This window comes from Halichoeres trimaculatus, unplaced genomic scaffold (assembly GCF_033239565.1).
Source record: "Halichoeres trimaculatus isolate MK-OKI-2021-1 unplaced genomic scaffold, fHalTri1.1 fHalTri1_scaffold_19, whole genome shotgun sequence".
Taxonomy (NCBI): Eukaryota; Metazoa; Chordata; class Actinopteri; order Labriformes; family Labridae; genus Halichoeres; species Halichoeres trimaculatus.
The window spans coordinates 27,777,174-27,803,090 of NW_027437197.1; the positions used below are offsets into that span (position 1 = coordinate 27,777,174).

At 44.7% G+C, this 25,917-nt stretch overlaps 1 protein-coding gene across 1 annotated transcript in view; it reads right to left on the bottom strand.

Moving 5' to 3' along the window:
- abcb6b (ATP binding cassette subfamily B member 6 (LAN blood group) b) overlaps positions 1-25,917 on the bottom strand; it is a 53,993-nt gene that overhangs the window by 13,462 nt on the left and 14,614 nt on the right. The window contains 6 exon segments of the mRNA XM_074695374.1: positions 1,375-1,469; positions 1,692-1,804; positions 1,906-2,080; positions 12,382-12,486; positions 12,959-13,124; positions 17,780-17,841. Coding sequence (XP_074551475.1) covers positions 1,375-1,469; positions 1,692-1,804; positions 1,906-2,080; positions 12,382-12,486; positions 12,959-13,124; positions 17,780-17,841 — 716 coding nt within the window.

The window sequence follows — 25,917 nt, forward strand, 5'->3', positions numbered from 1 at the left end:
CAGTTGTTAGCTTGTTTTTAGCACTCTGTTTCTGCAAATCAAATCAAAATTGTTGCTAGGTACCGCCCTGTTGTCTATGGCTGCCTTTTGCAGCAGCTCTCTCTTTTTTAGAATAGAATAGAATAGAATAGAATAGAATAGAATAAAAAATACTTTATTTATCCCCGAGGGGAAATTCAGGAGTCACAGCAGCAATCAAGAAAACAAGAGTAAGAAAGTGAATAGAAAGTACAAAAAGGTCCACAAGAAAATAGATGACGACAGCCTGTCCACCACTCTCCAGCCCAGCCAGTCTCCACCTCCACAGGGTCCAGGACTGAGCCTCCCCAGCAGTCTGTTCAGTCTCTGTCTCCTGGATCCTGTCTGCTCACAGCAGGCGAAGCTCCTCCAATGTGGCGCCGGCGTCCGATGTCAGCTCCCTCAGCCAGTCCGTGAACAGCAGAACGCCACTCTGCCCTCCGGCAGCCCCTCTGTTGCTGGGCTAGCATGGCTAGCTTGTCCATTCCACCAGAGACAGATCCCACATTCCCAACAACGATGGATGGAAGGACAGGTCCACGTCGTCACCTCCCAGCTCACACCCGAGAACCAGCACTCCATCCTCACCTCCTCCTCCTCCTCACCTTGAGGGAAACCATCAAGCCTTACACTAGTTAGCATTGACATGCTACAGGCTGCTAACAGCTAATTTCACATGTAAACAATGCAGCCATGGTTACATGTAGGATCTCCAGACAAACACAGGAGAAAGGTAGTAAAAATATCACTGAAGCCACAAAAAGTTTGGTGTCCATGACCAACAATGAACCATACAAAGTAATGATCCACTCCAAATACAAAGATGACGGAAAAGAGACAAAAAAAATTACAAGAAACGGACAAAGAAGAGAGAGCTGCTGCAACAGGCAGCTACTTGGGCAGCGCCTAGCAACCTAACAATGAAACCAAAAAAAAAAAACCCTAAAAACCTAATTTTTTTTTGTCATGTAATTTCTAGGTCTGTCAACGGCCGGTTCTGACGGCCTGACGACGGCTGCCGCTGTCGGGGGGTCTCTGGTCGAACTGGCTTTCTGCCGACCGGCAGCATGGACGTTCTGGACTTCTCCAGAACGCCAAGATGGCCAGTCTGCCCCTGGCGCCCCATATAGCACAGCAACAGATTTCAGTCTCAGGTCCTATCCTTACTCTGTGTTTGTAGTTTACACACTCCCAGAAACAAAACAAAACCAAAAAAACAAAGGAAACAGAAGCTCCTGAATCCAAAACCCCAGATATGTGGAAACTGAACCAAGGACTGTCAAACAGCTTCTGTTGCCTGAGGAACTCAAAAGAAGTTTTAGAAATGTCCCCAAACATTTGAATCTGAGACATCACCTGTGAGCAACAACTATCTTCGTCCTGTTGGTGCAGATGTTGGCAAGGGAGGCCTGGATGTTCCTCTCAATCTGAGTGTCCAGGGAAGACATGGCCTGACGGAGCAAACAAGAGGAAACAAGTGTGAAGAGTTGAATTAATGAGTTGCTGTGTTGAGAGGTTGCCTCTATGTGATAAAAGACTAAAGGAAAGTTCAGACAGGAACCAAACCACCATCTGTGACGCCAGGTCACCTGTCAGCATGACTCCCTGAGGTCAAAAAGAAAGGACAGAACATATTTAAGAACAGAGACTGTCATCATGACCCGTGTCCTCACCTCATCTAGCAGAATAATCTGAGGATCTTTCAGGATGGTTCAAGCGATCGCCGCTCTCTGCTTCTTCCCGCCACTGAGCTTCAGACCTTGCTCGCCCACCTCTGCGTCGCACCCTGATCAGACATTATTTTCAGAGCTATCATGGAGGACCCTTCACTTAGAGAACTTTACAGTATGAGGCCTCAAACAGTCTGCTCAGCCAACCCAAGCTGACCCTGAGGAAGCTCCAGGATCCTGTGGTGTATGTCAGCAGCCATGGCGGCTCTCTCCACCTCCTCCATGCTCGCTGACAGGCAGCTGCACTGGGTGTTGTTTCTGATGGTGTTGTTAAACAGGACTGTGTCCTAAGGATCCAGGCCAATGCTCACCCTCAAAGGTGACTGATGCACCTTAGAGAGAAACAGGATGAAAAGGTCAGACTTCACCTGAGAAAATTCAGGTGTTCACTGACCCAGATTCAAAGCAGGACCAGGATTAAAGCTCTCCAAGTCCTCACTCCAGGTCAGACCATCAGACCCGTTTGTACCTGGAGTCCCTCGGTCTTAGGGTCACGACTCACACTGTGCTACAGTTCTCACTCTACTCCTCTCTGTCCACACACACACACACACACACACACACACACACACACACACACACACACACCATACATGCTGATGAATACTGCATGGTTTAATCCATCCTATACTCTATAATGCATGCTGCCCCAGGTCACAGACAGAACATGTCCTGAACAGATTTCTCTCTCTCCAGGTCTTTCTACTCCTCCTCCTCCTCCTCCTCCTCCTCCTCCTCCTCCTCCTCCTCACCTCAGCTGTTGTGGTGAAATCTGGAGCATATGGTAAATAAATTATCTCAACCCATGAATGATCAGAGAAACAGGCCTGTTTGTGTCAGCTGGTTGTTTAACAGCCTTTAAATCTTTATTCCACTTTCAGCTGCTCCGATGATTAAACATGTTTACATCTCTGACACAGATGGAGCAGACCTGCAGCACTGAAGTCCAGCTTGTCACATAATTCTTAACCTTGGTCCCTCTAACCCTGTCCTGAATCTAGATCTGCATCTCTCTTGAAGTAATATCCTGTCTTTGATGGCTCTCTGGTCAGCGTGGCGTGCTCTAAGCCCTACGTGTTAAAGCTTTTCTCAGCAGCCACAACACAACAAATTCCATTTCCTGCACCAGCTCTGTTTGGCCCATAATCACTCAGTCTCCTTAATTTGATCTGTTGCCATTTACGTTTGGTATTTATTCATCTCAAGAACAACTCAGCATCTGTTTTTGATCAAGACGTGCTGACAGGCTCCAACACTCAGACCAGGGGAGAGAAGGGAGAAGAAGAAAGGGATAAAAATGATGTATTTAATGTTTTCAGTGAAGCATGGACTGAGAAACAGAGAGTGAGACAGCTGTCCTCATACACAGAAACAGACACACACACACACACAGAAATAACACTCCCATAAAGTGTGAGGTGATGTAGGGTTGCAGATAACTAAAGCAGTCTTAATGAAGTCCATAGGTCTCCAAACAAGTTTTAAGCCCATAAGGACTCTATAAGACCGGATCCTTAAACACAGAGTTTAAAAAAAAATCCTGCGAGATTTTCACAAACCTGCTGGGCTCTAATTTCGTGGCGCAGCGCAGGGGGCGCAAGCCTGGCGCAACCTGCGCAGTGCTAATTTCGTGCGGCGCACCACCATGCGCTGCCAATTTGAAAATTTGGTAGACCGTCTGCGCAGAGATGGGTGTGACGGCGCGCCAGGGGGAGTTGACGGCGCACCAGGGGGAGGTGTCAGCAGATTCATGTTGGTGCAGTGACAATTTGGTGCCAAAAAAGTGAGCTGAAAGCTCGCCAGCTCCAACCTGGTCTATCCTCGGCGCAAGGAAGAGCGCACCCCACGCAGCTGTAATTTGGTGACAGGCGCACATGTGCGCACATGTCAACAAAGCCTCAGAGGCAGGTTTCCAGAGTGTCAGGCACATTTTAATGCAATAAATAATCACAGCAATCACTATTTAATGTAACCATCTGAACCAGCATATATATTTATATCTATGTTAACTGTCCCGTCACATCTGATGTCAGATTAAAGCCGTTTGTCATAATGGAAAGTTAACCTGACGGCAGCTGGAAGTTTGATGCACATCTTACGATTAAACAATAAACAGCCTTAACATCTGATACTGAGTATATATCTGCTTCTCTCATTTCATTTAATTCAAAGAAAAGAGGGAGAGAAAAGACAAAGTAAAAAAGAGACAAAATAAATGTGTGTCACTCAGGATTTACCCGTGATTTCCCATATTTCTCTGTTTTAGTCTTAATTTTTAACCTGATCTAAAAAGATGGTGTACATTATTGTGAGGAAGATGAGGTGGAGACACCAGGAGAGTATACAGTATATCACCAAAGGCTCTGCTTGGCGATGACAAACCAGGAGTGCAGGTGGATCAAAAGTATTCTGAATGGATAAGCCAGCTGTGTAACTGTCTCTTCATTTTGTACTCCTATTAATGACAAAGGTACAGATTAAATCTGTCCCGGGAGCTGGTCCACAAGGTGACACGCTTCGTGTTCTCCGATGTGCCCCGCTGTCCATTGACCTGCTGCAGGGACAGTGGCTCTGACCGTCTCCGCTACCAGCACTCTCTCCGCAGTGCTGGGGATCACTCAGACCAATCAGACGCTGCGCCTCGGCCGCAGGGTATTTAAAGGCGAGGAGAAGCACTCATTTGATTGGTGAAAACAGCGCTCGGTTGTGTTAAACCCACTCACGGCTTTTCTCCTTCCTCTCTGCCATTTGCGCGGAGGGAGGCGTGGACGCGCAGCTCTGCGCTCCCCTGCGCCTTGACTGCGCCTCTCTTGGCACTGCAGGAAATTTGCAAAGTGCGCCGGTCATGCCCTGTCCGCGCGTCGAAGGCTGGCTCATGGCAGGTGCGTCTGGTCTACGAAATTAGAGCCTGTGGTGTCCGTGTGTGATGTCACAAAATCAAGCATAGCGTTAGTTCAGGCAGGCCACTACATTAAGCCCTAACAACATAGCTGTCATCATCGGTGCAGATCAGCTGATGGCTCGGCTGACTCTCGTGTCCACCTACCATTGGAAAACTGCTTTCAGAGTGGGCTATTTAAACAGCTCTAGTCCAACCTACTTCCTGCTTCCTCTGCTGGCACTTCCCAAGTCAAGCTCCTGTATGAAGAGGCGACTGCTCCTACTTGTACTTTCCTTGCTGTTCCTGATGTCGTCGCCTCTCGCCCACAATGAAGACCCATGGCATTTCGATGGTGTCACGGTAGAGCCTCGTCAAAGTTCTGAACCAGAGGAAGCCATCAACAATGAAAGGGCTCCTTCTCTTCGTTGTAGCTCCTGTCCAGCAGGTAGAAGTCATATCCCAAACGCTCCATTGATAAATGACTGGACGATTTCTAAACTGTTGGAGTTCCTGTTTGCCAACATTGTTATTGCTCCAGCCAGAGCTTCTCATCAAGAACTGTTTGCGCTGTTCCTAGATTGTGCTGGGTTTCCACTTGTTGATCAACGTCCTGTCTCCGCTCCCCAGAGGGCTTCAGCAAAACGTAAACACTGCTCTCAGGACTCAATAGTCGCTCCGTCCCCAGCCGCTGCCCGCCGGCTAAAAAAGCCAGACCCCCGACCTCAGCAGTCGCTTCCTCGGCTCCGGTAAGCAACGCCGTTATGGCAGTGCTGTCTTCCATCCAGTCATCCCTCTCCAGCATGAACTCAAGAATTCAGACCGTAGAGGCCGCCGCCACTTTATCCTCCAGCTCTATTTTCGCGTTTCTACCAAGCAGTCTGGGTCGCTTCAGTACGGTTTGATGCAGTGAAGCCTGATCCCATTTGCGTTTCCACAGCAAACAGTGCCCTCTCGTGGTGGGCAGCGTGCAAGCCAGATGTCGAAAGCTGCAGCTGTTAAACAATAGCATGACGCCGTAGCAGCTTACTGTTAAATCCAACAAAGAAGAAAAACGTGACACACTAAACAAACAGCATAGATGGAAGACATGCAGCATTTCGTCCACTCTGTGATTGACATGTAGCTTTTTGATACAAAGAACAATCAAGCTTCGTTTCAGAGAAGTCTGTGTGCCGCCAGGAGAAATGCAGCCGCTGTCGGGGTAAGTGACGATTCTTTTGACCAATCAACGGTCTGCAGTGTGTTGCTCCACCTTCAGAGAGCGGATCGGTTCAGTCTGGCACCCATATGAAAGGGTCCCAAAACAGTAGGCCGGCTTGTCTTGGTTATTTGGGGATCTGTCCCGGGATAAGTCAGTGGAAACACCGCAAAATGCTCACCGTACCGAGACGAACCGAACCGGTTTGCTTGGTGGAAACGCGGCTTATGTTCCAGTCCAACGTGTTTTCATCTCGGGAACCTGCTGCTTCTTTCTTGACGCAAGCCAGTGATGTCCCCCGGCGCTCCTCGACGGCTTCACAATCCCATGCAGGATCCCATGAATCCCGTGCTGCTGCCATCTCCTGCAACTTGACAAGCCAGATGCTTGCAGGTAACCACCTTAATCTAGTCAAAATCCTGCTGTGCTCTGATATCAGTGATAAGCTTGTGGTAGATTGTGGCGATGTGTCCGTGATGTTAAAGGATAGTGACCCCTAACTTCTAAAGACTCTGACATTAGCAGAATTTATTGTCGCCTTTGGGGTGTTCAGTGATGTAATCTGCGAAGTCTATCCATCCCGTCGAGCTGAACGAAACACTTATCTGGCCATCATTGCAGATCTCGCCATGTCATACGGTGGAACTCTGTTCTATGAATACCACAAATCTTTTTCTGCGAAGGCTGCTATGTTCATTCAGAGGTTTAACCAAAGACTGGACTGGTCTGTGGTTGACCTGGCTCTAATTAGCAGGCACTGCACTGGCCACCAAGCTCTTTCCTGCTCTATTTGTAGCTCGTTCTCACACTCCTCCAACATGTGTCCCAAATCTGTGGCTGTAGTCCATCCGCCGGCAGGTCCAAAAACCAATGAGGATAAGCTACTGTGGGGACAGCCATCCAAAATCTGTGTGCCCCAGACAAACTCACCTTGTGAGGAAGGGAATGAAAAAATAAAACCTTTAACTCCAGTCAACACAGCATCATCATCTTGGTCTAGAAAAAGAATCATTTTCTTTTTGAGACAACAGAGCAGCTGTTCACACATAAACAAAGGGCGTTCCTCTATTCCATTCATTAACAGATTCTTAAGACGTATCACCTGGGAATCCGTGCTGAAGAACTTTAATATTCGTGCAGCCCACATTCCAGGTTTAGATAATAAGGTTGCTGATGCTTTTTCTGGATTTGAATTTCAGAAATTCCACAGACTGTGTCTGGACGCGGTGCCATCCAGCCTGCCTTGCCCTCCCTTCCACCATACGGTGCTACAACACCTTGCAGTCATTTGCAAGGTGTCAGCCGCTCGCTGTATGCGTTCGGGTTAAGCAAAATCTACATTAAAATTGTATGACTCTGCATGTTTGACTCCTATTTCAAGGCACTGTGTTCCTCCTTTTCTGTTGCTGTTCTTCCTATAAGTATTCCCATTGTTTGTGCATTTCTGGTTCAATGTTTTCAGTCTCACAAAATGCAGCCGTTCTCCATCAAAGGCCTCCTCACAGGTGTCCAGTTTCACCTGCGTTGCTTGGATCTGTCTACCTTCAGTTTACTAGAAAATCCTTCAATTAAGCTTCTTCTAAACAGCTTTAAATAAAAACCACAAGTCAATGACATTTGTCTCTCTTTCACTCCTCCACTTTAGCACAAATTAATCTCTCACTTAAGGAAAGGGTGCTTCCGGTCATATACAGACTAACTAAAGGAAACGGTCTTCCTCACTGCTTTTATGAGTTCTTAAGGTGCGGTGAATTCACAACACGATCATGATCCTTTGAGCCCTCTCGAGACCTCACCATTAATGACGTAGTACTACACAGTCATTACTTTTCTGTTCTCTTGAAACATTCTAAAAATGACAGAGATAGGAGAGGCGCATCAGTCAAAATTCACAAACCACTGTCTTCCAGGCCAGTCCTCAGGAGCCGCTGTTTGTCACAGAAGGAGGGGAGCCCCTGTCACGAGCTTGGTTCACCTCACGCCTTCGTCTCCTGTGCCAACTCTGTGGTCTCCCTCCAGAACGCCACACACCTCATTCGTTCCGCATAGGAGCAGCAACAACAGCGGCTATGGTTGCTCCTGTATCCACCCTAAAAGCCATGGGCTGATGGTCTTCCTCAGCTTTTGAATGTTATCTGCACCCTGGCAACAAAGCCATCCTATGCTGAAAAAGCCATGAGCCTTTCATTGTAATTTCATCTGATGTAATAAACAATCGTTTTTAGGTACGATTGTTTAATCTTTCTCTTTTATCAGGCTAAAGGGTTATGTGAGGCTTATTCCCTATTTAAATTCAAAGGCAAGTAAATAAGTAAAAAGGTTAATAAAAGCAATAATAATTTCAACCCTAAATAGCTTCTTGACATTTCTGTGCAGATAATATGACATTGCTGGTGTGGTTGTTTTGGGGTTTTTTTATTTTGCAGCTGGACTCCCTGTTTATGTCGTTCATGATGGCTCATGATGAGCAGGAAGCTGTGCTCTTCCTGCCTCAGGCTTTCCACGCAAGCGCGTGGAAGAGCAGGGAGCCCCAGAATGGAACCATACCGCCAAATGTAAATTGTGCAAGTTAATAAAGATAATTTTGACAAAATGGTCCTGACTGAACTGGATTCTGAAGCTCGGCAGTCACTGTGAAGCTGACTAGGAAGAGGACAAGTCTCTTTAGGCCTTTAGAGTCCTGGCTAACAGCTACATCATGCCAACTTTGCCCCTAATTATACAAAACTGAAAACCCTCACATCCTAAATAAAAGGGGTGCACCTCCTATGGTGTGTTAATGAAATGATCTGCAGCTAAACAAACCTCTCTGTACCAGGCTGACCCTCTCTGATGCATGGTGTCTCACCTCAACTCTCATTGACCCTATGGATCTTGGTCAGACCCACACTGACCAGCTCAAACCCTCTGTGTCTGGCTCTGACCCGATCTGACCCTCTTTGACCTTCTGTGACCTGATTTGTTTCTGGCTCTGACCGTTTCTGATTGACTCCGGCCCTCTGTGTTCCTCACCGTCCCTCTCTGACCCTCATTGATCCTCTGTGTCTCTTTCTGACTCTTTTCAATGCACTGTGTCTCAGTCTGACCCTCTCTGACCCTCTGTAACCCTCTCTGACTCTGTGTATTCCGGTCTGACCTGCACTCACCAGCTCTGACTCTCTGTGTCCTGCTCTGACCCTCTCTTACCTTCTGTGTCTGGATTTGTGTCTGGCTCTGACTCTCTGTGTTCCTCATTGACCTGCTCTGACTCCCTTTGACCTTTTCTGTCCCACTCTGTGTCCTGCTTTGTTTCCCGCTCTGACTTTGACCCTCTCTGACCCTGTGTTTCTTGCCCCAACCCTCTCTGACCCTCTCAGCCCTCTGTGTCCAGCTCTGTGTCCTGCTTTGACTTTGACCCTCTCTGACCCTGTGTTTTTGGCCCTGACCCTCTCTGACCTGGCTCGGTGTCTCTGATGAAAACGGATTCTTGTGGTCTGAGAACATTCAGTGACAAACAGGGAGGGCTGTCAGACAAAACCACCAAAAACAGGTCCATCATCAGCTGTGATTGAGAGCACGCTTTAAGGGGAACAGAGCTAAACTCAAACTGCTGTTTGATCCAATAAATAAAGGGCGGACTCTGACGGTCACCTTAAAGCTCTCAGATGAACGACTCCGGCATTGAGTAATAAGCCGTCAGCCTGCTGTGCAGGGGCAGCACGGTCCCACTCATCAGGGCTTAGCTCCATGTGGCGTCCAGATGAGGGACAAACAGGGCGGCAGAGGACCAGACCAGGCCGAGTTGTGGCCTCAGCACAGGGTAAAGACCTGGACACACCTTAGCACATTAAACCAGGAGCTGAATCACAGACTGGGATCTGCTCTCTTTAATCTTCACAGTTCCTTATTTCTTAATTTCTCCCACTTTGCTGTGATCGACTAAAGAACATTTCATAATCATGGGTCCCTCTTTGAACTGCAGGAAGAACAGAGCTTTAATCTGAGCACAGATGTGTTCAACAAGCATAAAATCTTCAAGTGAAATCAAAGAAGGAACATGTGCATGAGCAGAACAGAATCACAGCCTAAAGTAACTCATTACAGTCAGCCATCATCATCTTTGCCTTACAGAGAGAACAGGCCTGAAGGAAACGCACACCACACACCTCACAAAGATACCTGCATCCAGGCAGCCTGTCTCACCTGGAGGTCAGATTCCAGCAGGTGAAGAGTTAACCTGTGAAGCTTTGTTACATGGAAAATTTCAAGGGAAAGAAGGTGACACATTTAAAAAGTATTTATAGAGTAAAGCATGACGAGTAGGGCCCATTTAATCCAGGGACAGCAGCCAACATGTGAGGCAGATGTGTTAAAGCTGCAGGATTTAAACATCCTCTCTCTCTGAGCAAAGGGAAAACTTAACCTGCTTCATTAGACCCACAGCTCTCCTGAAGAACCACACGTCTGTCAGGGCTTCATGTTAGAGAGGGGACTTTCCAGAGGGGGTGTTACAGACAGGGTGCTACAGACAGTTCATGTTAGAGAGGGGACTTTCCAGAGGGGGTGTTACAGACAGGGTGCTACAGACAGAACTTAGTAGGGGGGCATTACAGAGGGGGCTTTACAGAGGGGTCTTTATAATAGAGACTCTACAGAGGAGACTTAACAGAGGAGACTTTACAGAGGAGACTTAACAGAGGGGACTTTACAGAGGGGACTTAACAGAGGGGACTTTACAGAGGAGACTTAACAGAGGGGACTTTACAGAGGGGACTTAACAGAGGGGACTTTACAGAGGGGACTTTACAGAGGAGACTTTACAGAGGGGACTTTACAGAGGGGTTGTTACAGAGGGACTTTACAGAGGAGACTTTACAGAGGGGACTTTAAAGAGGGGACTTTACAGAGGGGATTTTACAGAGGAGACTTTACAGAGGGGACTTTACAGAGGAGACTTTACAGAGGGGACTTTACAGAGGGGGCTTTACAAAGGGGACTTTACAGAGGGGGCTTTACAAAGGGGACTTTACAGAGAAGAAGTGTTGTTACAGAAGGGATGTTACGAAGAGGGTGGACTGCAACTTTGTCCTTGATTTCTCTCTGTTTTTTAACACCAAACCATCTCTGCAGCACTCCTCTTCTCATCCACACCTCTTCTTCTACACACCTCCACCCCTTTGCTCCTCTATACCTCTTCTTCTACACACCTCCACCCCTTTGCTCCTCTATACCTATTCTGCTCCACATCTCCACGCTCTGCAGGACTAAGGTCACAGATCCGTCCAGCTGCTGCTGTCCACGCAGAAACCATTAATGTATAACAACAGCACCGTGTCATTCTCTGACCAAAGAGCCACCTCGTGTAAACAAACCCTTGTGATTTTGAGCTGGGGTTACAGTATGGAGCTCAACTTTGTGTCTCTGAGTTCCTGAAACATTTCTGTTTTCTTGAGGAAAATTAACCCTTTGATTATAAGAGGCAGGGGATGATCAGGGCTTTAAATACCAGGCTGAAAAGGAACAGAGAGAATAGTTTGTGTTTGAGTGACGTAGTTTTATCACTTCCCCTCTCACACTGATTAATGTCTGCCTTTAATAAAACAAACGACCTCCACAACATGTGTGAGTGTGTGTGTGAGTGTGTGTGTTGATGAAGCCACTCTCCTGCTGCGTAATGATAAACAAACATCCAAATAATCACCAACAGCCCCAAAACACACATCTGTCACACCAGAGCAGGTGTATGTGTGTGTGTGTGTGTGTGTGTGTGTGTGTGTGTGTGTGTGTGTGTGTGTGTGTGTGTGTGTGTGTGTGTGTGTGTGTGTGTGTGTGTGTGTGTGTGTGTGTGTGTGTGTGTGTGTGTGTTTAATTAGGGCTTTTGGAAACTCATACAGTTACTTTTAACAACAACTGCAATAAACAAGCTGTCTTCACACACACACACACACACACACACACACACACACACACACACACACACACACACACACACACACACACACACACACACACACACACACACACACATCTGGTGTCTGGACTTATTGCTGCATTATTCAGAAACCTTTTACTATGATTTATTCACAGGGTGACCGGAGCTCACACACTCGGCCCAGCTGTGTGTGTGGTGTGTGTGTGTGTGTGTGTGTGTGTGTGTGTGTGTGTGTGTGTGTGTGTGTGTGTGTGTGTGTGTGTGTGTGTGTGTGTGTGTGTGTGTGTGTGTGTGTGTAAGTGAGAGAGGTGCGTGAGCCAAAAGCAGGAAGTGGCCCTGATAGAGAGATGAAAGGAGGAATGAAAAGATGAAGGGGGGCGGGGACGTTGTTAGAGGGGCTGACGGGCATGCTGGGAAATGTTTGACGGTTTGTTCAGAGAAACACAAGGACACAGAAAATACAGCTGTTCTCCTCTGGAACAAGGGAAACAGGAAAACATCCTGTCAGAGTTTCTCTGCATCACCACCACCTGAATGATGTCATCAAGCCACCTGACCATCAGGTCACAGCTGATGGACACCTCTCCTGTCTTTGTTGTGGTGATTGTTGTTGGGGTTTTTTATTTTGTTTTTCCTTTTTTACCTTGGAGACGTCTTGCACGTTGATGCTGATGCTGTCCCTCTGAGGGTCATAAAACCTGAACAGAACATGCAGAATTGAGGTTTTCCTTGATCCAGATGGACCCACCTACATACACACACACACTCACACACACATACACACACACACTGAACTTAAACCTGTTTCTTCCCTCTCTTGTTTGCGGTCTGATGTGACGTCTTGTGTTTCTGAAATGTGTTGTAATCTTTTCCTTATTTCTTTTTTTTTTTTTTTGAGGCTCTGCTCTTATACACAACAATCCATAAATATTTATTTAAGCAGTGTGTAATCATAACTAATGTTTTCCCAGTCACGCCTCAAACTGAGCAGATCTTGACCAGGTCAGTTTGTCTGCAGAGAAAGAAATTTAATTCTTAAATGCACCAGCACAAGGAGAAAGTGCCAGAAAAGAGGAGGCAAAGGCTGATCAGAGGCACACAAAGAGCAGTACGACTACAAAGAGTCTGTCTGACAGAAGAGTCAAGCTCTGAGGAAGCTGAAAACCAGCTCCAGAGTTTCTTCAGCTTTACTGAATCCTGTGGTGTGCAATAAACCACACCTGGATCATGACAGGGACACTCTGTGTGCGGGTAAACCACACCTGGATAAAAACAGGGACACTCTGTGTGCTGGCAAACCACACCTGGGTCATAACAGGGATGCTCTGTGTGCATGTAACCACACCTGGATCATAACCAGGACGCTCTGGGTGCATGTTACCACACCTGGATCACAACATAACGCTCTAGGTATATGTAACCACACCTGGATCATAACCATGATGCTCTGTGTGCAATTAACCACACCTGGATCATAACCATGATGCTCTGTGTGCAGGTAAACCACAGCTGGATTATAACCATGATGCTCTGTGTGCAAGTAAGCAACACCTGGATCATAACCATGATGCTCTGTGTGCAAGTAAGCAACACCTGGATCATAACCAGGACGCTCTGTGTGCAGGTAAACCACAGCTGGATTATAACCATAACGCTCTGTGTGGCACTCGCGATAGTAAAAGCTCACGTGGGTTCACGTTTTTGTCTGGACTTGGCGCGAGAACAAGCTAAACGTATTTGCCTGTAACACTGCACGCTTGTGTTGCCAAGTGCTGTTGGAATCGTTATATCCTTCTACAATGAGTAATTACACAAACCTTTATTCCTCTAATGTTTATTTTAAATAACATTACTCTTTCTTTTCTTGTATTATCCTTATAAAAAGGATGCGATATATCATATAAAATGGAATGACTTTCCACTTCAAGGATGAGTCTCTCGTCGTCCGTTGTTGTCTTCAAAATGAGTGAGGAGAAGCTGTGCTGCTCACTTTTGGGACCTTGTGTCACCGGGTGTGATGTAATGTTTGCATTTAATACTATTGTGACTGTGCTGTCAAAGAAGAGTCAGGTAACAATTGTTTGTACACTGATTTTATTTGGAAAAACAACGGATCTTCACGGATTCTTTCCGTTGTGCCGCACAGCTCCCGCAACCAGACTCGCACCTCACGGGGCTAATGTGAGTCTACAACAGCGATTTTAATGATAGGGATTGCATGCGGGAGCCGCACCAGACCTGCACCGGATTCAGTGTGGGCCTGGGGTATCACTACAGAGGCCAATCAGAGACTCTGATTAGTCAAACTGATCAATTTTCTTCATCACAGGCAGAAAGAGATGGAAACCAGCTGAGCCAACCTTCATATGCCTGAACTAATCTTTCAAAATGAAAGGCTCTGAGCTGACCTAACTCTGAACATGAACAGCCTTTACTCTGTTGGATACTAGTGTTGTTTTTGGCGACCTGTTTTAATTTTAGTTTTAGTCTAGTCTTTGTGTCAAACTATTATTTTAGTTTTTATTAGTTTTAGTCACATTTATACTCCTTTTAGTCAAGTCAAGTTTCAGTTGACTAAAAGGCTAAGCATTTTAGTCTTATTGTAGTCAGAATTATCCATGATTATTTTTGTATAGTTTTAGTCAATGAAAACTGATGACATTTTAGTCTAGTTTTAGTCAATGAAGATTGTACTTTAATCTCATCTCTTTTGAGCAATGCAATTCTACTTAACCCACTTAATTTAGTACAAGTACTCAGTATGGAGTAGATGTAACTAAAATTTTCTCTAAGTCATCCATTTCACAAGTCAAACATGGATATCTTATGATTATATTATTGTTACCTTATAGACTCAAGAATACATTCAATTCCAGACACGGAAGATGCTCTGATTTGAATGTGTGTCAGACTTAACTTCGTTTCTTCAGTTGTCATTATACTTTACTATCCGTAGCTCCGGCCTCCACATAATGCCGCACGGGTGGGGGGATAGAGGAAGTGACGTCACCTGCGTCTGCGCAGTACGACCTGATGCAGCCACTGAATTGGGACCCAGGAAATGGAAATGATACAAGATAAAAGTGATAAATAACGCAATGACATTACGTCCCATCTCGTTTTGGTTAACGAAAATGAAGACTTATATTAGGGCTGCAACTAACAATTATTTTTAGTGTTGACTATATCGATTATTTTTTGGATTAGTCGATTAATCACGATTAGTTTTAACCTAATTTGGCCTTTAAAATGTGCAGACCTTTATAATTCAACCTGTGTGTTGCATTTTCACTGCATTTACCCAGAGTTAGGTTCTCTCCTCTGATTGGTCAGCCCTGTGTCATGTTTGTTTGTTTGTTTGTCTTTATTTCATTCATGATGACATAAAAAATATTAGTACTAGGCTATACAAAAAAATAAATAGGCTAAATCTCAAAATGAATGAAGCAGGTAACAGGGAAATGAAGATGTTGTAGCAGTGTTGGACAGACCACTTATTAGTGACTTTGTGCTTGTTTTCTAGTGTTGATTTGTTTATTGGGGCTTGCTTTGCTCTCTGTTTGATCCCGTCTGATAACAACGCGTTTAGTTTCGTTTCTCTAATGCCCCGTTTACACGGAGACTCCCGCAACGATTCTTCCTTTGCGTTTTCAAAAGCCACCTGCGTTTACATGAGGACAGCGTGAAAACGATCCGCGTTCATACGACTCCAGGAGGAGAAGTCTCCTCTTCTGCTCTTTCTTTTTCTGCCGTTTTGTTGTGTGAGACGGTCGGCAATCCAACCATAACACGTATTACCGCCAACTACTGGCTCAACTGGAAATGTGGCTGAGCGCGGAGCCTTCCCCTGAAACTGCGAGTGCGCTTGCGGTGACGTCAGCGTTTCACCCTGAGACGCTCCGCTCTGTGTTTACACGAAGCTGAATGGAGGAGCGGATTCAGATCTTTCCACTCTGGGGAGCGTTTTCAAAAGTTTGCGTTTTCACTGAAAACGCAACGTGGTCTCGTCTAAACGGAAGGCCAAAACGCAACGAAATGTTTGCGGAATCGACCGTTTTCGGCGTCGTGTAAACAGGGCCTAAATGCGCTATTTCGCTCATTCGCAGTCCGTCCCTCCTCCTCCCCGCTGAGTGTTACCGGTGCTGTGTGAGCTTGAGACTGATAAATGACCTCTCTTGTCAAAAGTTAGGGGAGTTTTGACACTAGTTTGTGACTCAGATCCTGAAAAACTGTCTGTAACAGAGAGTGGAGACTCTCTAAATCACGTTATCAAACGCTAAACTCCGGGAGCTGTCAGGCTGTCCAAGCCGGAGATGCAGAGCCTCCGTCAGCGCACAGCGCTCTCTGGGAGTGGAGATTTTTCCTCAATATTCCTCAAGTATGAACTCAGTGATCTTTTCCCATAAAAGTATCCAATAACACAGCACCTCATGCTGTGAACTGATGTTATAAATGAGTATTACCCCCTGGTATTTGATTTCACCATGTGACAACGACAATAAAAACAATAATACGACGCGTCTACTGTTAAAATTTGCATCGATTAATTTTTTTCGTCGACGTCGACTAATCGTTGCAGCCCTAACGTATATTCGCAGAGTTTTCGTCTTGTAAACCACATTTAGTCCCGTTTTCATTCGTCAACAATATTACATTATATATTCAATTATAGTTTTAGTCACATGACCACCATTCACGTCCCGTCTCCTCCCGTTTCCGTCACGTGATAAAGGTTCGTTGACGTTGATATTTAGTCATAATTTTCGTTGACTAAAGCAACACTATTGGATACACACCCAGGAACATAGCTGAAACACACTCTGTCAAACCCCTAACATGACCCCAGCTGCAGGTCCTCGGCATCCTCTGCATCCTGCACCTGAGAGGAGAAGGGAGGAGAGGAGGAAGATAGAAGTCAGCAAGTCAAAAAGGTAAATGGCAGATTGAAGATGGAAGGAGGAAGATGCAAGGAGGAATGGGAAAGATGAAAGGAGGAAGATGAAAGACAGAAGCAGGAAGATGGAAGGAGAAAAAGGCAGCTTTTACTCTTATTACTAAAAAATTTAAAAGTTCATTTTCATTGTCTCCTCCTCTTCCTCCTCCTCTCCCTCATGTCTTCACATTTCCTTCAACCTTTATTTCTCCCTTTTCTGTCATTTAGTCCGTATATTTGAATTTCCAATAAACTTAGATTCATACATAAAAGAGCCTTAATCTAAGCTCTGCCCTGCTCCTTTCCTCTGACCTCCTCCTCCCCCTCCTCCTCCTCCTCCTTCCCTCGCCTGCAGCTTCCCAAGCTAGAGAAGGGGCCGCTGTGTTTTGAAGGTGCTCTAATGCTTTTGTTTGCATTCATTTGGCTGTTTACCATATCAAGGGCCTGTGAATGTAGGAGCCTTTAGTGAGCAGCCGGAGGACGCCTTTTCCCACCGAAACACACACAAAAGTCAGACGAACACTCGCTGACGAACACGCACACTCTGTGTTTCAGGATGTGTGTGTGTGTGCTGATACACACACAAACACACAAAAGTCACACACAAACACTTGTTGACCTTCTAATCCTCTGACCTCTGACTGAGTGAGTTTCTCTGTTCTCAGCTGGCTGACGCTGATCAGAGAGACATCATGAGAATTCATTTCATCACACAGATGAGTGATTATCAGATTCAGATTAAATTATACACAGAATGCTCCACCCATGGTTATATTGACCTTAAATTACTTTGAGCTCTTTATAGAGACTATAGAGACTATCAGGTGTGATTTAAGAAGACTGATCATTCCTGCAGCTAACAGTTTATCATTTTTTACAGGAATAATACTCAGTTAGCTAGCTCATAAGTACAATAAACCATTACAAAAAGGTCTTCAAAGTGCACCTAAAGGGTTTAATGTCAGAACAACTTGATTTTCTTTCTCTGGCTTTAATTCATCCTCACGGTTATAGTTCAATAAAACTTTAATAAAGTGGATCAAAGCAGCTCCAGGTTAAACTCTGATCACCTGAACCCATCAGGTGGACCTTTTACACTATGACCCACCTCTCTGCTCCATCAGCAGATCCAGCATGCTCTCCATGTCTACGAACAAGCTCTGAATTAACCTGCACACACAAACAAAACACACACACACACAGGAGGTGTTACCATCAGGAAGGAAAGGACAGGAAGACATAATAACACCTGAAACAATTACAACTGCACACATCTTGACATCAGAAATGCTGCAGAGTACAGTAGTTTGTCAGGTCACGTGAGGGTGTTAACCACTAGAAAAAAAAAAAAAAAAAAAAACATTTTTCAACCTGAATAACACAAACTGATGGATGATCACGGGTCACCGGTTCATGAGAAAACAGTAAGTAGATGGAAGACATCAACATGTGGACAGACATGTAGACAGGCATGCAATGGAAAGACATTCAGTGGACAGATGTTAAGAGGTCAAAAGTTCAGTGGAAAGTGAATAGTTGACAGATATTCAGAGGACAGACAGTCAGGGGCCAGTCATTCAGTTGACAGATATATAAAGTGGACAGACATTGGGTTGACAAAGATCAGTGGACAGATATTTAGTATACAGCCATTAACTGGACAGCTGTTCAGTGGACCTACAGTTAGTAGACACACTTTCAGTGGACAGATGTTCAGGGGACAGACAGTCAGGGGCCAGTCGTTCAGTGGACAGACATTTAGTGGACAAATGTTCAGAGGACACACATTCAATAGACAGACATTCAGTAGACAGATGTTCTCTGAACAGATGTTCTCTGGACAGATGTTCAGTGGACAGACATTTACTCAACAGACATTTGGTGGACAGATTTTCAGAGGTCGTAGGTTCAGTGGACAGCCCATGGTTGACAGATATTTAGTGGACAGAGGTTCAGTGGACAGAAATTTAAACTAAACTATAGTTTTACTTTGAACATAAAATCTCTGTGTGTTAATTTATAGGTTTACTAATACAGACCTGACCAAAATTTTAAGACCAGTTGAAAAATTGCTTGAATTTACCTTTTGCACATTTGGATCTTAATGAGGTTTTAAGTAGAGCTACAACATGCAAAAGAAAGAAGGGAGAGTGTGACAAAAAGCACTTTGAAAAAGTAATTTATTGAAAACAACAGGTCAACTGAAATAGGCTGTCTATCAGCAGATCAAAAGTTTAAGACCATCGCTCAAAAATTTACAAAAATCTTTCCAAACCAGAACAAAAGTTTTTCTCAGTAGGACTCAGTAATGAGTAGCTCTACCCTTCTCATTAATAATCCCAAAAATTTGTTTGGGCATGCTTGATGCGAGTGTTTCCAGGAAGCTTTTAAGAACATTGCTCCAAGTGGTGCAATGGCTTCCCAAAGGGCTTCAACTGTCTGGAACTGATGACCATTTTTATAAATTTCCCTTGCCATCCATCCCAAATGTTCTCTATTGGATTTAAACCAGGAGATCATGCTGACATAGGATGGTCCCAAAGACTGATGTTATTCTCCCTGAAGAAGTCCTTCATCAAGCCAACATTGTGAACGTTGTCCTGTTGAAAAACCAGCTGTTACCACACAGACCAGGGCCCTCAGTCATGAGGGATGCCCGCTGCAACATCTGCACATAACCAGCCGCCGTTTGACCACCCTGCTCCACCTGAAGCTCCAGTGTTCACTGAATGAAAAAACCCCAGATCATAATGGACCCCTCTCCACTGTGCCAGGTAGAAAACATCTCTGCGGGATCTTTTTGTCAAGCCAGTAATGTTGGAAGTCATCTGGACCGTCAAGGTTAGATTTTTTAGACACCAGTAAGGGCCGTAATTTGGGTCAAGGACCACCCTGTGTTTTGACGGACGGCCAATCGGATCCTCCGGCTGAGCGCAGGTGAAATTTTTTGGGGTCCACTTGACTTTTCCGTTCCATAATGCTCAGGATCTAGTTCAGTCAGGAACACTCTCGTCATACATTGAACCAGTTATTGCCAAATGGATACAGTTAGAATTGGCGTTACAGCTCTGCTTTTCAGAGTCCTCCCTGAATTAGCCGAGCAGCCTGCTCGAGCTTTCCAGGGAGTGCATAGCAAACCCCCATACGTACATACAGATTAAAAGGATGCAGACATATCAATAGGACACATACAGAGTCTTAATAGGAGAAGGCTGGGGTGGAGGAGGAATTATTAAGACAGCAGCAGCTGGGTAGCAAAGAGGTAGCAGGAATAAACCGAGTGCAGACCTGATTTAAATGCACTGGCTTGACGTTAGACACACGCTGTGATTGGCTGAGAGGGTTTAGAGATTGAACATCATCTTGTCAGGTGATCCAAGCTGGGCATATGACCTCTGTGTCCTGCATGAACTTACGCTAGCTCCATTTCAGTCAAGGAACACTCTTGTCATACATTGAACCACTTATTGCCAAATGGATACAGTTAGAATTGGCGTTAAAGCTCTGCTTTCCAGGGAGTGCATTGCAAAACCCCCAAAAAACAACTGAGCCAAACACCAATTTGAACTGCATGCTGCAATGAATGGTGGAGTACTGATGTGCGAGCAAGCATTGTAAAGGCAACATGCAAGATGAGAGCTTTAAAACCTGTTACAGCAAGTATACCCCCCAAAGAACCCTATGATACAGCAGGTGTCCTAATTGGGTTATGCTCCAGTTAAATGATATGATACTAGAATTATGTTTTACAGCAGGCATGCTGGAGACCTCTGCAAAATCCTGTAATGCAGCATACATCCTACATGGGTCAAGAGGTCATACTTCCATAATCTGCTATGTAACTAATCAAAGTTACGTGGAAACTATGTGTAAACCCAGAAATAAATTACAGTGGTCATAAATAAAACTATGTGTTACAGCAGGCATGCTGTAGACCCTGAGAAAATAATGATGCAGCATGCATCCTACTGTCAGGTCATTCTAACTTTAAGTGATATGTAAATAACATCTATGTGAAACAGCAAACATGCCGATGACCCAGAGAAATTTTATGATGCAAGCATGCATCCTAAAGAGGCCATTCTACAGTAATCTGATGTGTGATGATATGATATGATGATATGTGAATCAGCAGCATGCTGTTGACTCAGGGAATTTTACGATGCAAGCGTGCATTTTAACCGATCAGAGCTGAAGATAAGTTATATGTGAATGAACGGATCACATGAGTTAAGAGAATTGAAAACAAGCTACTATACACAGCCTTAGCTAGCATAATGTAGACCCTTACCGAGGTGCATGTACATCCTGTGACTTTAACTGCTGAGCAAACCCCTTCTGATGGAGGTTTGAATTCTACATACACCATGGCATACATGACTGTTACTCATGGCTTTTTGAGCTGAAATTATCTCCTTCACCCTCAGGGGAAAGTAGTGTTCGTAAGCTGAAGATGACCAGTGTCCCATAATTTCAAAGGAGATGCGAAACCAGTTCAACAGCAGTGGTAGCTTCTGCGGAAAGAGTGTGGGGTGTAGAGTTGATGAGGGAGACCACATCTTTGGCAGAGGAGATGGAGTCGTGAGGTGAACAGGATCTTGACATAACTTTTCCTTTGTGGGTCAGGAGTAAGCGCTCATCTGGTTTTGCAGAGGGGGGATATTGAAGACACCAGGTCATGAATGACAAAGAAAAAAGAGAGTGTCAGTTCCACAGATGACGATGGATGAACCATGAAGAATTCAACAGATTTTATTTTATTTTATTTTATTTATTTATTAGGGCCCGAGCCCACCAACTACAGGTGCGGCAAAGGCCCTCTTGAAACCTTAAGGATTTTTATTATTCTTTCCACGCCTTTAACCCCAAATTGTGTGAGCTCTGCCAGTAGGGTGGGGGGATGCATCTAGTGCAGCAGCTAGAGAGACATAGAGAGATGCATGTGATCCCCCTCCCTCAGTTCCTGCCGCTGGCCAACCCAACTTGGGTAAAGGACGCCAAGCGCATAAGTCTTCCAAGGTCAGTACGTAGCCTCTCCCTCACCAAGACAATTACTGTGCCTCCTCGTGGCCACACACAGTAACTGGGTACCGTGAGGTCCCAGGCCAATCAGTAGGGGATCTCGGAGCAGCAGTGGGCCCCAGAGGCATGGTGCGCAGGCCCACCGGTGTGTTGAACAAAGTAAGTTGACAGGTCTGCAGGAAATCAACTGCTCCTAAAAAAAAACCCCTAAAAACCACCCCCACAAGGGTGAGGCAGCTTGCTTCATATTCTGGTGTTGGGCATTCCAGCTAATCTGCAAGACATTCCTTTCCTCAATACAACATGGTGATTGGCTGTTCTTTTTTTAAGTAACAGTAGCTGTCCTTCTTGGGTCCACGTTTGGAAGATGTGCATCAGTTGTCAGTTTGGAGTTCATAATGGCAACACCTGTTGCATCGTGAATGGGAGCAGGCTCAGGTGTTTTCATGTTATTTCAGTCATTGCTGGTCCTAGACTTGCAAGTCAGCCGACACTTCAGGAAGGAGACTGGTGTAATGTGATCATGTCTTCATTTGCCAGTCAGAGGACATCTTTAAATGTGAGAATGTTACTCAGCCTCCAGAGATCCTTTAAGGTCTTATTTAGCAAGCTCATCCATTGTGCAGTGTCCAGCTTTAACTCCCGTACTCTTGAAAACATTGAAAGCAGTGTGGTCACCTGTCACTCTGTTATTTACGATTCTGTTTTCTCCTACCTCAAAGCTGAGGGGGCTGGAGGGACAACTGGCAGCTAAGTTTAAACTGCAGACATTCCTTAGAATAAGTATTGCTGACTGCTAGAAGTAAGATGCTGTACAATTTCTTGCTTTTCCCTTAAAAAATAATACAAAAAACGCACTTGCATGGAGGGCGCTGAACAGCATGACCTGTTTATGGAGCTCCACCCTACCCAGCCAAATCAAGCTAAGCTTCTTCTTGGCTACAGTGGAATCTGTTCTACTCTATGGCAGTGAATGCTAGACCGTGAAGCCAACCCTGCAGAAGTCTTTAAGGGTGCTACACCAGGATGCTGCATGCAGTACTGAACATCAGTAAGGACACACATCTACCCAACAATATCCTGTACAAAGGAATTCCAAGGGTGAGCAACAAAGTAGCTGCCAGGAGGATAAGACTCACGGGACACTGCCAAAGGCACAGAGAACTGCCAGCCTCCAAATTGGTTCTATGGGAACCAACACATGGGCACCGGTCACAAGGATGCGCCACCTTAACCTATTTGGAGGTACTAAAAGAGGACGCAGGAGCTCAAAGCACCAGCCAACTGGCCCGATGCATGGAAGACAGGAATGACTGGAATCAACAATGGAAGGCTCGTCTGAGGACGACCTAGAGAGAGCGTGCTTCTCAGTTGAGATAAACGTGAAAGCTCCTAACCACAAAATCCAGTCACAGCTAAAAATGTATGCCTCCAGTGCTTGTACAAAAAAATATGCCTCATAGTGCCAGGTTTTTGGCCAGGTTTATCATGCCCCCACCTGCAAAAAAAAGTGCCTTATGATGATGGGTATTTCCCAGTGGGAAAATTGTAATTTCGGCTTAAACATCGGATTTTCACGATTTATAGGCTACATAATTGAACGAACTAGTACCAGGTTTATGATCCGGTCAAGTCCAAACTTGGCATGTGTATACTAGACCCTTTGATGATTAAAAGTTATTGAAACATTGATAGAATCTCAATGGGCGTGGCCAGGACACGGCTCAAAGTTCAGTATTTGTTCAACATTGTAACATTGTTTCAACATACTCCATGCAGGAGCATAAGCACGCGGACAGCGCATGTGATCCATGACATAAGATCACCATAAGCATATCTCTCGACAATCATTTTAAGCAACGCGGGGTGTTAAGGGGCCGTGTCGGGCCAAAACGATTTACCATAAGTTTAAAAGTCTCTAAAGTTGTAGCAGAATTGTCTGTGTCATTGTGCTGACCCTGATGAGATCTCTCTTCATGTAAACAGATGCTTCATGATGACGTAGGCGGGCCATGGGCGTGTGTGATACTAACTAAAGTCTGGTTCATATTGGGGTAGTGTGACCGCTGGCCGTACTCTCCAGCTGGGGGAACAGCGCTGCAGGGGGGCAAACGTGCTAAAGAACGGCACGGTTTGAATGGCCAGTTTGACCGTGCCATTGGTGATACAGAAGGGAGACGTTTTCGTACCAGGCTGTAAATCTCTTTATTTCTGCTGCAAAAATGTATATTTTTTGGCTTAGTGTGACTGTGACTTCAGATACTTCCAGAGCCTCAAGCAGACACTCAGGAAAATGGCAGATTGTAATCCTTCAGCACTGTCTCATTTTTTTAAGACCAGAGGTCAGGGCAGCTCATTATCATTTAGAGCTACGCCCACAGAAACAGCTTGTTCTCAGGAGCGCTCAGGAGAGGGGTTTTACAGAGTGGCTGAAGTCCAGGAAATAACTGGATTTTGAGGCAAAAATCTTCAAATTGACTGTCCTGGGACCTCTGGGACCTATTTGAACTTGTTGAAAAGTTGCATTATATGGGACCTTTAAAGTCTATTGACATACTGTGTTCAAATGTTTCTCATGTTAAAAATATAAACACTCTTTATTCTTGCTCTTCATTTGTGTCATGTCATACATCTTTGGTTTGTTTTTTCTTTGCAGTAAGTCCTTACTGGGGCTGGATGAGGACATCAATTCACATGACTTCAATGATATCCGTAATTCAGTATGAGTTTATGTGTGAACTGCGGAGATCGTATTTTTTTTTACAACTTTCCATTTTGTCTGTAAAAATAACCTTTCTGGTCAGCTGTACTCACTAACACTTACAGACACAACTCAGCAGAGAGCTCGGTGAGTCAGCACATGACATGAATGAATGAGTTATGGTTACATTGACAGAAAAATATACAGCATCAATAGTCCTTTTTTATTGGCTTGCATTTATCTGGTGTAGTAATTTTTGACACTTCGAACTAGTGATGATTTTGTCATACTTTTTTAAAGGGAAAATGTAAATGTCAAAAGAAAAATGCTGTGAAATAAAGACTCATGATAAATTGAGTAAATGCCAATAAGTATCTGAGGCAGTGGTTGTACACTCTCCAGGTAATGATGCTTTGCTCTGAAAGTAAACACAGTTGGTACTCTTGGAGTCAGTTTGATGTCTTCAAAATGTGGCATTTAGTTAAAAATGTTCTTGTGGTTCTTATTACAGGACAACCCCTGCCTGACTAGAGGATGCTGGGAACTTACCGCTGCTCTCCAGTCATGTCAGCCATCCTCAGATTTTAATCAATGAACAAGTCACCACTCACAGACCTGTCTACCTTTCTTTTATAAGAATACAATTTATTGTGGAACTTCATGAATGTTTTGTTTTGTAACAAAGTTTGTTTTCTAATAAAAACACGTCATACAATAATTTCATGATGTAATCTTTACGTTCAGTGTTACTACTTCAAAGTGATTAGATCCTTTTGAAAAAAAAGAAAGACCATTGTGAGTTTTAAATATCTATTGAAAGAATACAAATAACACAGTCAGCTAAAACGACAAAATACACAAAAAAGAAAAATCTTTATTGTTGTATGGTACATGCACTATCAGCATTTATAGAGAAATCACCAACCATCATCATTACAGCGTTTTTATTTTGCTTGATCAAAAATAAAAACACTAGGATACACTGGTTTGTTAGTTAACACTAAATTAATTACCATGAATATTACCAATGGAGGTAAATTTGTTGAAGATAAAACAGATGAAATATATCAGAAGTAATTTGAGGCTATACCTGTTCATCAGAAATCCTTCAGGCTTGCAGATTCTGGACTGGATGGAGGTCTTGCTCAGCTCCACTGACAGCGGTACGCCCCCAGCCTCTGTCTCTGCCTCTGTCCGTGGTCACTGCTCTACCTCTCAGACGTCTACCTCTGCCATGCCTTTGACCGCAGCCTTGTCTCCTCTGACCCGATGAGGTGCTTGACGCTGGATTATAGTCAACCCCAGAAGCAACTGCACTATCATCAAAACATTATAAGCCCAATGCAAAAATCTGACTATAAACAACAGTGTACCAAAATGCGTATGTATGCTCTGTGGTCATTTAGCTTCACGTAACGAGATCCAATACTAAACAAACACAAACACTCAAATCAATCGTTACTTTTTACTTCTCACTGTTGTTTCCAGCTCTCTGGCTAGCAGCAGTTGTTAGCCAGGCAATA